The sequence below is a fragment of the Aedes albopictus genome, chromosome 2, assembly GCF_035046485.1.
Source record: "Aedes albopictus strain Foshan chromosome 2, AalbF5, whole genome shotgun sequence".
NCBI lineage: Eukaryota > Metazoa > Arthropoda > Insecta > Diptera > Culicidae > Aedes > Aedes albopictus.
In genome coordinates this window covers 321,363,006-321,377,394 of record NC_085137.1, presented here as the reverse complement: position 1 = coordinate 321,377,394, position 14,389 = coordinate 321,363,006, and the positions used below count along the sequence as shown (strand labels likewise).

The 14,389-nt window shown below is 34.8% G+C and overlaps 2 protein-coding genes across 4 annotated transcripts in view; one reads left to right on the top strand and one right to left on the bottom strand.

Annotated features, from left to right (window-relative positions):
- The window catches only part of LOC109403057 (tyrosine-protein kinase transmembrane receptor Ror), a 278,655-nt gene that overhangs the window by 144,116 nt on the left and 120,150 nt on the right, over positions 1-14,389 (bottom strand). The gene's annotated exons all lie outside the window — the stretch shown is intronic.
- LOC109408655 (G-protein coupled receptor Mth2) overlaps positions 1-14,389 on the top strand; it is a 149,405-nt gene that overhangs the window by 95,885 nt on the left and 39,131 nt on the right. For all 3 annotated transcript variants that reach the window (XR_009997827.1, XM_019681999.3, XM_062852351.1), the window contains exon 3: positions 7,850-7,988. Coding sequence is in view for 2 of the 3 variants with exons in the window: in XM_019681999.3 (XP_019537544.3) it covers positions 7,850-7,988 (139 nt within the window). In the remaining variant the exon portion in view is untranslated. The remainder of the gene's footprint in view (positions 1-7,849; positions 7,989-14,389) is intronic.

Here is a 14,389-nt window from a genome sequence, read left to right as displayed (position 1 = left end):
GGAAGGTTATGGCGAAACTGGAAGCAATTCCTCATTTTTTTGGTTTTTCATTTTTAATTAAATAACGAAGCAATATTTTCAAAATCGGTTTTCGTGTACATGTAGAGCATGGATCAAGGTATCTCCTGATTTTTTTTTGGGGTGGAAAAAGTTTTCCATTTTTGCAGAAACCATTTTTTTGTGAAATTGTACTCAAAAATGGTTTCTGCAAAAACGAAAAACATTTTTCACCACGAAAAAAAATCAGGAGATACCTTGATCCGTACTCTACATGTGCACGAAAACCGATTTTGAAAATATTGCTTCGTTATTTAATAAAAACCAAAAATCAAAAAGTGAGGAAATGGATCCAGTTTCGCCTTAAATGTTCAGCACCATCGGACAATCCGTACGTTATAGCTTTTGTCACAAGTGTCGAATCGCTTTGCAGTCATCGACAAAGTTTTTCGGCACATCTTTAAGCCTCTTATAAAAAAAATAATGCGAAAAATAAGTTTTCTCATACTAAATCCAAAACAAATTTCAATCGTAATGCGAAATGCAGGGACGCAACCAATCATTCCAAAATTTTGCACAGCTGTAAAGAGTGCTAATATGGACCGAAAAAGCTTTGTTCCGGGGGTTGGTGCGATCCAATTTCAATTCAGCTCTATGGATGAAAGAATAAAGTAATCAGCTCCCAAAATTGGCGCTCTTTCAAATATTAGAAAAATTACCTATATACATATTTTTTAAACGTTTTACGCTTCCTTCTATGGAGTAAAAAATAGCTTCTCAGTGAATGTGTCCACTTTACTGGGTGTAAGAAAATCATAAGAAAGTCACATATACGATATTGAAAATTACTCTTTCGCATCCTAAATATATGTAAATTTCGTATATGGTTATTTTCAAGTTTTTGCGCCCTCATTAGTGTAAAATTACTGGAATATGTATTGAATTTTTTTATTCCGCTCTCCCAAATGATTTTCTAACACCTACGCAACTTTTAATGTGTTTGTGTACCCACGAATAAAAAAAATGCTCCAAAGGAATCCATCTTGGGAATTTGCTCCAGGAATTATATTTTAAATCTACCAAGCTTTCTTTGAGAAACTTCCCCCATCGGTTTCTTCAAAAAAATATTCAAGGGACTCTCAAAGAAATTTCTTCCGCATTTCAGATACACCTTCAAGAATCTCTACAGAAAATTTTATTAAAAAAAAACCTTTATGTAGATTTTTATGGATTTCTTCTGAAATTCCGCCAGGGATTTCTGTAAAAAATCTTCTCAATCCTTCGGGAATTTCTCCATGTGTTTCTTCATGATTTTCAACTGAGGTACCTTCAAGAATTCTTTTGAAGATTGTTTAATAACTTCTTCCAGCGGTTTCTTTAGAAAATCTTTCAAAGATTCGTTCAGAAATTGTTCTAGGAATTTCATTGCGATTTGCCGCATGAATGTGTCCAGGAATTTCTTCAGGGATGTATCTTTAAAATTCAGAGACTTTTGAATTATCGCTTTCAGTGATTCTGGTAGAATTTTTAATTCAGAGATTCTTTCATGATTATCTCCAGATATTTCTCCATGTATTTTTCCAGAAATTTCTCCGGATTTTCTTGGAAGAATAACCCTTTGAATTTCTTGTTGGATTCTTTAAGGAATTTATTCTAAAGTATTTTCTAGGATTTTGCCCAGAAATTTCTTTAGAAGTGTATAAGATACTTCTCTAGGTAGGCTGACCAGATAGTAACAAGATGAAAACGGGACATATGGACATAAAATACGGGACATACAAAATGTTTAAGGCTGAAATTATAAATTGTTTCATATACACATTCGGGAACGATTATTTTCCAAAAGTTTTCAGATATACAAAGTACTCTTATAAAAGCAAAATACATAAGAAAACCTGTGAGTGTAAACAAAGTTTTGAGACCACTAAAGTTATCTTTGAAATTATGTTAAAAGATAACGCAACAAACATTATTGCTATACAACAGACGAATAAACCGCTCTTAAACTTGATTTTTAAATCTTTAGCTGAATTTTGCTGTTATTCAGCTGTTATCGTTACTTGAGAAGGAATTAATCGAACAATTTATTAAAAAGTCAAAGCGTACAAAAGTTAAATAATTATAAAACAATGAAACACAACAAAATTAGATGTTTTTCCGCAGTATTAAAAAGTGACTTTCAACAAACTTCTAAGAAATTTAATTTTGAAGACAATTGGGTTCTTTGGGGATATTCAGATTAATTCATAATCGTATTCTCCGTCCAAAAGTTAGTCAAAACCCAAAATTTCATCATTTTTGGTGGCTGGGAGCTATTTTGAAAATGCATTAAAAGTTTGTATGGGGATATTTTTTGTTCGAGGCGAACTGTCATTTTATCGAATGAACTGTTATTCTATCCACAGAAATTAAATTTGTTTTGTTTATTTAACCATCAAAACAAAGGAATTGGATTGCAATAAAATCACGTTATACTCAGAAAAATGAGCTTTTTCGATTGGGATATAGAAATTAGCAATATTTTATTCATTAAACAACCCAATTGAAAATATTATGATCCATAACCGGTTAAAAAATAGGAGATGTCTTAGTTAAAGTCCAAATCACATTTTATTCATTTTTATTCATCACTTTATTCGCCTCTTAATTCGCACCAAAACAATCACAAGAATATGTTTCAAAGTTATCATATTTTATTGTTTCATTATTTTTTTGCAATTGAAAAATTAGCATTAGCATTAGCATTAGCATTAAGCGAGTCGCACAAATTCGTAGGTGGTACAGTCCTAGACCGCTGTTATGAGGGTTGCCTCCTTCCCGTCCGAACCAAAGCACAAAGATTTGGGACTAATCTCTGACTCTTAGACAAGACTGACGCAATCCTCCAATGGTCGAGCACTGTCCTGGCCACGTCCTTGCGACTGCTGAGGAATGGGAAAGGATGGTTAGTTTTGGACACCTATGAAAAATGTAGACAACTCTACGATCTCTCAGGCCTAGGTGTCACGGGAATTTGGGTGTTGTTAGTGGAAGGATAAACTCCAGAGGATACGCTTGGTCAACGTTCAAGCACACCATTGTTAGTCTTCTTCGAATCCGTTGTCTGCCCGATTCATCCTGGATTCCTCGTCGTCTTGATGGCATTTGGTTGAATTACCAGATTCTTCGGTTGATAATCTGAAATATAAAATAATATTAACATCGTACGTCAAATAAGCTACATATTAGTGATACGCTCGCCACGGTTGCATATTTTTACAACATTATTTATATCATACGATTAATTTACCTCAAACCTGCTGAAATAAAATGTTGATTAGCAGTACATTGAAACAAAATTAACTACAAAACACAAAAAAAAGCATCAAACTTTGATCTTGGAATATTTGTTAATACGGTAAATATCAAGATCAAAATTTGATTTGGTAGATCTTACACCGCAACGCACCATTCTAAGGTGATCTACCCACGTTACGGGTGATTTTTTTGCAATTGAAAAATGACTAAAAATTCTAAAAACTTCGTATGTTTATTTTTGAATGTAATTATTTTATGGTAGTCGTTGTTTGGCCTATTTTTATTGTTCTTCATATTTATGGGCAACTATTTTAGGAGACATGTATGAGATTCTTTCAACAAATATTTTTATTTTTCGTATTTTAATTCTGAAATCTCTGATCATGTAAAAAGTGTTGATGTCATCAATGCTTCCGATAAATCACATGATTGGAATGATTATGTTGTTTATCTTCAACTGTTTTCTGCATGAATTAATAATTTCAATTAAAATCAGAAAAAAATAAAGAAATTAACATTTTATTCTAGTAAATTTCTGTAGAATTTCTGAATAATCTAAAGGGTATATTCTAATGTAATACAAAATTATAGCTTAATACTTCACAAACTACTTTTTTAACTTGTAGAGAATTTGAATGAAAGCACGAAAAACTATTGAACTGTGTATTTCAGTAAGCTCTTAGGAAATATTTTTGATACTTCAAATCATTAATATTTAACTCTAAATTTTAACAGGATGAACCTTTACTTGTTACCAAAAAATATATGTTTCATTGAAAAGAGTAATGATAGGAAAATATTTCGAGACATTATCTTAATAAGTCAAACTTAACTTTTTTTCTGTTAACACTAAGATGCTCGTTTTCTAAAAAAATACGGGACATTCCGACCTTTTTCCTCAATACGACGGGACAACCCTAAAATGTCATAAAAACGGTACTGTCCCGTTGAATACGGGACGTATGGTCAGCCTATCTCTAGGGGTCTTCACAGAGGCTTATCTAGGCGTTTTTCCAGGTGTACGTCTACAAACTGCACCTGGAACACTTCTATAAAATCCTCTAAGAATTTTATTATCCCTTCAGGACGTGCGCTGTTGTAAAAAGTACAACACCATCAAAAAACCTCGCTCGTCGTATACAGCGTGTGCGCGATGCAGTTTCAGGCTCACACAGGCGCGAGTCCTGAAAGGTTAAAGGTTTATGCGGTAATTTTCCTAAAAAAATCTCAATAAAGATTTCTAGCAATTCAACCAGGGGTTTCCAGAGGATGTTCTTTCAGGAAGTTCTTCAGACATTTCTCTTGGGATTCCTTCAAGAATTTATCTGGGATTTTCTTAAATATTTGTCTAGAGGTTCATTCAAAATTTCATCCTGAGGTTTCGACAAGGATTCACTGAAAATTACTTCAACAATATCTTGGAGTTTTCTTCAAAGTATTTCCGTGAAGTTTTCCAGAAATTCCTCTGATATTTTTCAACTATCCTTCAGATATTCCTTTGGAGTTCCAAGAATTACCTAAGAAATTCCTTCGGGAATTCTTGCCTCCCTATAAGTTTTTTTTAAGACATTGCTCCAGCGATTCCGACAGAAATATATTTTGAGATTCATGCAGGAATTATTACAGATATTCCTCCATGGATGTTTACAGAAGTTCACCCCGAAATTGTACAAAACGATTCTGGGAGAACTCTTGGAAGAATTTTTGAAGGCAGAAATTCCCTAGAGGATTGTCTGGTATCCTTAAAAAAACTCATGGTGATACCTTTGCAGATTCCCAAAAGAAATTGAATTTTTCTTGTATATTTTCTGAATGGAAATTTAGACAAAAAATAAAGATTATTTTTTGAAGTTTTCTCTGAAATATAAAATCTTCATGAAAGCCCGTGAGAATATATGAAGAAACTTCCAAAGAAACCTCCTCAATACCTACAAAAATATCATTAGAAACACTCGGAGAAACTCGGGAGTATTCCCAAGGACTGAAGTAATTTCTGGAAGGATTTTTGAAAAGTTCAGAGTATTTTATGTACAAATTTCTTGAAAAATTCTGCAGCAATTTGCAGACAAAGCTTCTGGTAGAATTTTTCAAGAGATCCATGAATAAAATTCGGAGGGACGATTTTCAGAAGGGACGCTTGGAAAATCTTCTAGAAATGCCTCTGTGGGAATACATAGATGAATCTCTTAAACAATTTCTGAAGGCATGAATGCACAAAAATCCGTAAAGTGCTTTTCTAAAGGAAATTCCGCCGAAAAAAAATCATGGACGAATTCTTTATGTAAAAGTTATGAGGATTTCGTGAAGACTCCCATGGAAAAACTCCTAAAAGATTTTCTTGAGATATTTCTAGAAGCACTTCAGAAGAAATCCCAAACAAAAACTCCTGGTTGAAATTCAGATCATATTCTTGAAGAAATTTCTTTACAAATATTTGAAAAATTACACTTCCTTATAAAGAAAGCTTAGCGATCCTTGAAGAAATTTTCTATAATATCCCTGGAGAAATTTTTGAGTCCATTTCTGAAAAAAAAAACTCGTGGAATAGTTTTAAGGTGAATCTTTCAAAATATTTCTTGACAACTCCTGAAAAAAAAACCCACGAAAAAAAAAATCCTTTACAATCCCGCGAAAATCATCTTTCTATGAAAATTGAGGAAAACTTTAGATAAAACCAGAAAGAATTCGCAAAGGAATTTCTAACGGAAGTGGGAAGAAACACATCCTTAATTAATTGTTGGAGAAATCTTAAGAAGATTTTTTGCTGAACTTATAATAAGAATTATTGCAAGCAGTGAAGAGAATTATCAGACAAAAGAAGCACAAAACAAGCAACAAAGAAGGCGCGACGATTACTCTTTATCCCTACTGGTAACAGATAATGACATGATCTCGAAATTTTTTGTTGCAGACAAAACGGAAGCTGAATTTGTTGCGTACTTTTCAACTCGTGAATAATCAATTATTACAAACCCTAAGTCAAAACTGTTTGATGATAGATCTTCAGCAGAGTTCCAGTGTTTACCTACTCGAAGTTACCGTTTGAAAATCGCAATGCAAGGCTTAAAAATCCCTAAACTCGTGGTGTGCGATGTTTATCCTATTATTTTCAAGTTGGGACAATCTTATGTCGCATAGGGTGGATTGTCGCAACAAATACAGGTTGCGACATTGTCATTATTGTTGCGCGATGGTTGAATTTTGATTCACTGATTGCAAGACAGCCCCTCCGCGATAATTACAGAAAAAAATATGAAAAAATAATTAATGGAGGAGCTTCCCTGGAATAATTCTTCATTAGGCGCAATATTGAATCCATTTTTATAGGAGTTTAGGGGACGCTGAGATTTGTAAACTTTGAGTAACCAGCTCTGATTCTTCCTTGACAGCACTGTTCGGCAGGTGAAATTTACAACTTCATATTTTTCGCTTTTCCTATAAAACCTTCGGTCGCTCTATTTGGTACCTACACCGAAAAAAAAAATTTAACTATTGATCTGTCTCTAAGGCAAACTTATGATGTGTCTCTGACAGATATTGAGTTGTTCAATTCGAATACGTATGGCAAAACATGCAGTTTTATGTTTTTTTTTTTACTGCAAGCCAACGAGTAAATTGGTCAAGTAACATCTAAATTGACGAATCATGCCGAATATTTCGTTTCGTCTAATGAAACTCAATAGTTTTGAGCATTCCAAGTTAGGTATTTTACTTGCATGCCCCAGTCGAAATATATTTGCATAAATCTTCAGAGGTTTTTTGACCATATTATACATTGATTATTTCAAAAGTTATTTCCTTGCACATAATAATTGCATGTTTTGCCATATGCATTGAGGTAAAGATCAAAATTGTGACGTGCTGGAGCAAATTTGAGCCAGGATTTAGCAGCCCAGAATCTGCTAGACACACAGAAGTTTTGCTTTTGAGACAAGAAAAATGCTTTGTTGTGTATGTTTAACACTTCGCCCTAGAGTGAGTGTAGAATTAGCATTTAGGTTAAAATACACATTAATAAAAAAAAACTTCGCCCTAGAGGGAATGTTACACCAGGAGGACGAAAGGAAATACATATATGTAACTTCTTCTACTACACCTCAACCATGGATTACGGCCATCGTTGGCTGAGCGACAAAAAAATTTAACACTAAAATAAATGGCAACCTAACATTTTCATAAATTTGTGCAATTCTATCAATTGTGAAGATGTTGCAAAAAAAAAAAAAAAATATTAATATGATAAGATTGTTCGTTCTGTTGGTGTTACCATTTTTCGCTCAACCAAAGATGGACATAAAAAAGGACGCGGTGTATCATATTATGTTCTCAATCGAAAACAAAACTACCAACTATGCTCAACCAATAATTCCAATAATTCCATCATTGGTGTCAATCTTAATGATATTACTGCAAGTCATACTAGGGCAGTTATCCATTACAGCAAAAACATTGATGAAACTGAGCCCAACCCATTCATTCAATCACCTGATCAGTACCTAGTGCAACAAAATATTCCTTATCATTCAATTTAGCCTGTTTGTTTTTATAATTTCAGAATGGCAGCATCATTCACGACTCGAGACTACTTACCCGAAACCAGTTTTGCCTTATGCAAAACAATGTCTCGCAGCCGGTCACACCATTCGTGTGCTTCGAACCGCAGGAGGAGTTCAAATATGCGCTCTACCCAATTGGTAAGTATGCAGGTAATTGGTTTTGGAGCCGCCCCGTACTCGGTTTTCGGCATTCGGTATACAGTTGATTTTTATGATAAAGGCAGCGACAAACCGACGACAACGAATCAGGTGACTACGGATTGGATTGTTGTTCTTTTTTATGGATGGAATATGTTTGTGCTGGGTTTATGACACATGCGAAATGGCATGTTTTCTTAGTTAATGAAACTAGATATTGGTTTGCCGATGTCCCATCTAGGTGCTAGTCGCGTCTGTCTTTATTAGTATACATATTGGATGTCGAATCGAAGCCGTCTGTTGGGTTTACCCTTTTCGTATCTATTCTAGGAAGAATTGTACATATTGTGTTTCCCGACAAAGGCTGTTGGACAATATTTGGATTAGCTTGATAAAAACGTATTTGCACTAACTTATGTCTTATGGTAAACAAGTATATGCGACAAATAGATGCCAACAATGCTTTTCAATTTCAACGCTGAACCAAGTGAGAAAATTGCGGCATTTGTATACCTCTTACTAACTAGGAGTTATTCTTAAGTTCAAGGGTATCTCACACTACTGTTTAAATAAACAACAGGAAGTGGGTAAGTTATTGGATACTTTGTCAACCAACTGCTTTTGGTCCTACAATTCGATCTATTTTTATGATACTTCCGAGTATGTTCAACAGTGTTATTACTAGATTAACATCATAAACAGTTTGGCGCCGTGATCCGGGGTCAAATTGATCACTTTAAAACATCTTTCGTGGATAACATCAGCGACAATTCAAATATTGTCAGAAGAGTTTCTGTAAAATCAGTACCGTAAACCGGGGTCAAATTGATCAGCGGGGTTAAATTGGTCACTCGGGTATTACATTATAATTACATACTAGAAACCCTCAAGCGTCGTAATAATCTTAAACTTTTTACATCATCTGATTCGTAGATGTCTAGAGATGAGTGTAGACTTTTAATGTTTTAGATAAAAGTTAGTTTTGCCTTATTTTTTGAAGGAATTTGCAATGTATTTCTCATTTAGCTGAAATAATTGCTGCTAAACAATCAATTGCTAATAGGACTTCCCGTGAATTCTCTGTTTTAACATTTTTGTGGAGCCTTGGTTGGGATGTTATGCAGCTAATCAGAACATGACAATGTTATAAAAAGCTATTTATTGTAATAGAAATCATTTATTTCAAATGAAATTGCCTACCTTTAGGCGTTTAAGGGGAAATTTCGAAATTTAATTTTGCATTTAAAGTATTAAATTCACTAGTTGTAAGATTTTAGACGCGTTATTCGGTTTTAGAAGAGCAAAATTAAGCGGTAAAGGAAATTTTACTTTCCAACCGATGCTTAATTGTATACTGATCAATTTCGCCCCAAAGTGGCATTTCCAATATTTTGATATTTGAAGTTATTTAACTTAAAGTTTAAATTTGTTGAACAAAATTTTGTCACATGGTTCCATGGAGATCCACTGGGTACTGGTTTTAAAGAAATTCATTGGCAATATTTGAACAGGCACTGATGTTATCCGCAAAAGTTGTTTTAAAGTGATCAATTTGACCCCGAATTACGGTACCCAGTAGATCTCCACAAAACTATGTGATAAAATTTTGTTCAAAAAATTAAACTTATGGTTAAATAACTCCAAAAATCATAAATTGAAAATGCCACTTTGGGCGAAATTGATCAGCATACAATTGAGCATCGGTTAGAAAGGAAAATTTCCGTTCTTCTTATCCCGAAAAATGCGTTAAAACTCTTACTACTAGTGAATTTGACACTTAAAATGCAAAATTTAATTATGAAATTTCTGTTTGAACGCATAAAGGTAACCAATTTCCTTTGAAATAAGTAATTTCTATCACAATAAATGACTATTTCATAAAAAATAAACTTTTTTGAACTTATTCATGTTCAGAATATCAGTTATACAGCTCCAAGGCTTCAACCAAGGTTCCATAAAAATGTTAAAGCAGAAAGTTTACGGGAAGTCCTCGTGTCAATCGATTGTTATAGGCAATGATTTAACCAAGGCGAGAAATCTGGAGCTCGATTTGAATAGGTCGTATGTGCTTTTGTCGATTTAAAATTCGATCAGTTCGATTCGCTTATTATAGCGAAAACCGTTGAAATTGAGCAAAGTTGATACATACAGCAGAATCCTCACAACACAGGCTTTCTGTTCCATCATTAAAAGTTTGCAAAATATCTGCCATATTGCTACAATGACTAAAATAAACTGATCGAATTTTATATCGACAAAAGCACATACGACCTATTCAAATCGAGCTCCAGAAATACACTGCAAATTCCTAAAAAAATTAGGCAAAATAAACTTTTATAAAACAAAAATAAAATAAAAGTCTTCACTCATCTATAGACATCTATGAGCTATATGAGGTAAGAAGTTTAAGATCATTACGACGCTGAGAAGTTCCAAGTATGGAATTACAATTTCACCCTACTGATCAATTTGACCCCGGTTTACGGTATTGGAAAATATATCCAAATTTGAACCGATAACAAAAAAAAAAAAACATTAGTCATTAACCCACTATTGAACCACCTAAATCTTCCAAACAGCTCATAAATATACCCCCATTTGTTTGAAAAAAAGCAAGAAAATGTCCAAGTTTCTTTCACACTTCGCGTGAAATGATCATAAATTGTTCGTGTTAATTTTCTTTCCGTTTTTACAGTCGAATGAATAGGTGGGTGCTTGATGACGGGGACGATTTGTTTGGTTTTCTACTCTTCGTAACAATCAACATCACTGCTAATGAGTGATACATTAGAGTGAGTTTATCATCAGTGTGTTGTGTAGAATTAAAAATATATTCGGGCGAGTTGAATCGGGACTGAATGGAACTGATCAATGGATTAGAAAGATGTCGTCAAAATATGATTAGGGGAGACTGAGGAGACTTGATCCCTGGGGAGACTTGTTCCCCCCATATTTGCTCGGAATCAAAAACATTTTTCTTCTAGCATATTTTTTTTCCAAAACTACTCTTGGACAAACGACTATGTTTTGACTACAAGTGATTTCAATTGTACATTGTATTATTTTTTAACGGCTGATGGTTTGTTTTCAGTCCTTCAGAAATCTTTTAGGCGATTCCAAAAAATATCAATAAATTTGTGAAAATTGTACCAAATCGTGTCAAAATTTTACAGCACATAGTTTAAAAAAAATACTTTCAAACTTATTTATCCAAATAAGGCTGTTGTTAACATATTTTAACTATTTCAGCTTAGTATACACAACAGTGACATGGGGAGATTTGATCCCTCGAGGATTACACACACATTATACATCTGAAAAATAAAATTCTATTCGGAAGCCTCTATTTACTTGGAATTCTAGTCTTTTCAACGATAAAATGTGTCAGATAATTATAACTTTAGTACAAACCAAGAAAAGGGGGATCAAGTCTCCCCATTTTGAAAATACGGCATATCCTTAAAAAATTAAGGAAATCTTACAATTTCAAACACTCCATATTCATCGAAAATACAAGAAAACTCGAAAAGAAAATGAATAGGAAGACTCTGGGATTATTTTCCCTTTAAATAAACCATGTGCTCAAAGGGGGATCAAGTGTCACCCATTTTTTAAAAATACATCATAAGACATGCCTCCATAAAAACACAGTTTTGAAAACTTTAACAATAATTTAAAGGCCTTCTGTTGTGTATTAACTTGCAATAGATGTTTACCTGCCATTTTGTACGGAAATCGGATCTAGTTTTGTGTTTTTTCTTAAAGTTTCAGGTAAATTAACCCTTCAGCGCGCGCGCTGTTGTAAAAAGTACAACACTACCAAAAAAACCTCGCTCGTCATATACAGCGCGAGCGCGGTGCAGTTTCGGTAGCTTGATGGCGCGCGTCCTCGAAGGTTAAGAAAAAGGGATCAAGTCTCCCCAGTCTCCCCTAACAGTTACATGCAAATTGGAGGAATCTGATTGCTTCTTTAACAAAACATGTGTAGGAATTTTCTTCTAACTGCTTTTTTGATTCTATGACAAAAGGTTTAAAGACAATAAGTCTAGAGGACAAAATAGGACAGGGCCATCGCGTAAAATTCGACAAAACAAACAATCGAACATATATTTTAAAAATAAAATTAAATAATTTCTCAGTTTTTCAGTTTCGTTTCTACTTTTTTGTAGAATGTAAAATGTTTGTACAATTATGACATTTGTGCCATCGCCATAACAAAAGCTTATTTCATCATATGCCTGAAGGAAAAGGAGGGGAATTGGAATTGGGATGGGGATAGGGACAGGTATGAAAATAGGAAAAGATACCCTGGGAGAGGGCACTTTTTATGCACAGTTTTACTTAATAAGTGTTTGCCGAGTACTCGAAAAACTGGACAGTTACATATTAAATGATTTGAAGTTCCACAATCGGATTCACAGCTTTCACGAACATACCAACAAACAATGTTAACTAGTCGTCTGCAAAACCATAAGTAGGAAAGCCACTATTATTGGGTCGCCTCAGTAGCGTATCTGCTACCAGATTCCACAGAAGCGGTGAAAGGACTCCCTCTTGGGGGCATCCACAAACACTCAATTTCCTAATCGTTGCTTGACGTAATGTCGAGAAGTGTTGTCGGTTTTTGAGCATTTGATGAATCTAATTGCTTTTGAGCGATCGTCTTCTTGATATTGTGTAAAAGAGCCACACTGGACTTACTAGATTGTGTACAACATTGCAACGGTTGTTCTGAAATGACTGGCGCTACTGTCCCCAGGCGTGCACCTTAGTATAGTTCCACGAAGAGAATGTGTTGATTTTTGTTGGGGAACAATTATTGTATTGTTGTTCAGCTCATTTTTAATTGAAAATGTCGAAACTATTTGCCAATGGGTTGCTCCATCTTTTTGTTGAATGAATGAAATAACAATACACATATTGTTATTTGAGGAAATACAACTCAGTCTCTGAGTAGGAAAACTTAAAGGTGAGGAATAATTCATAGGTTAGCGCCATAATGGCGTCGAAACGAGTTTTTAGATGGGAAAGTCACTGTCGATGTCGCTATGGGATTTTTTTTCTCAAGATTTTTATGAAATTTTGTTTGAGCATGTTCGTCTGTTCTCTGTGTTCACATGAAGAGGCGCGTTGGCCAGATAAACATTGCGGATGTGATGATCCACAATGCGTTCTAAGAAAAGAGGTCAAACAGATAGGTCTGAAAATCTTTGCTTCTTCATACTACGCAACGACCCACTTTCGGAATAAACTTTACAGTAACATACCCTGTAGCAAAAGTGCAAACAAGTATTTTTTTTTAAAACATGTTTAAAATAATCAAATCCTTTCTGAAGCAAAATAGGATAAATCCCATCTGCCCCAGGAGATTTGAAAGGAGTAAAGCTATTTATTGCCCACTTAACCGATTCTAGTGGAGATGAACCAGCCTCGGGCTGAAAATCTCCCTAATAAAGCTAATAATAACCGATTCTATACTATACAATACTCCGCGCCGAATGCAGAGGCTTATAACTAGATAAGAAAAGCCATCAGGTTCATGTAATATTAATAGAAATACACTAGAACTCCAATGGCGCTATCGTCACTTTTCCCATTTAACCCTCTTCGTGCATTAGGGTCATTATGACCCCTAAACGTGCACTAGGTCAGCGAGGTGCGCGCAAGCTAATGCACGAAGAAGGTTAATTATGTTAATAACTTTAATTACAATAATTGACTATTTTTATGTCTCCAACTTGTAGAGGACATTTTGTTTTGGTAAACAATTTTTTTTTGATATTTCTAGTACCGCTACTGACGCTGTAAGGGCGTGGCAAACTAGATGTTAGTCACACGAATAGTCGCGACATTGGACTTCTGTGTGTAATATCCACAAACCCGGGAAAGTGTGTGCTGAATAAGCATTCCAGAACTTTCTCATCAGAGGAAGTGAACTCGGCATTTGACAAACGAAGTTCGCTTACTCCGAAATCTTTAGATTTTGCAAGGATTTTGTTTAACCGACCGACTTCACTGAAACTGGAAACATTTGTACAATGGTTTTTTTTCCAGCCAAATCGTTCTACAGACTGGAGAGCTTTCTTTTATCCCTTGCGAGCCGACCTGAAAGCCTCCGAACCAGCTGAACGTCGTCTGTTCCAACTCTTTCTACATTGTTTCCTGCGCTTCGCCAGATCAGAATTCCACCAAGCGGTTCTTCTTGTGGTTTTCACAGACCATAGAGGGCATGCTTCCCCAAAAGCACCCTTGATGAAGGTCGTTGTAGTATCAACGGCATCATCTAAATCACTTGGAGTGTCAATGGATGGTGTGTATCCAGGAAATTTGACCGCATCCAAATCAGGAAAGAGATCCCAGTTGGATGACCGGGGATTCCTGAAACGCAAAGTTTGTGAAGT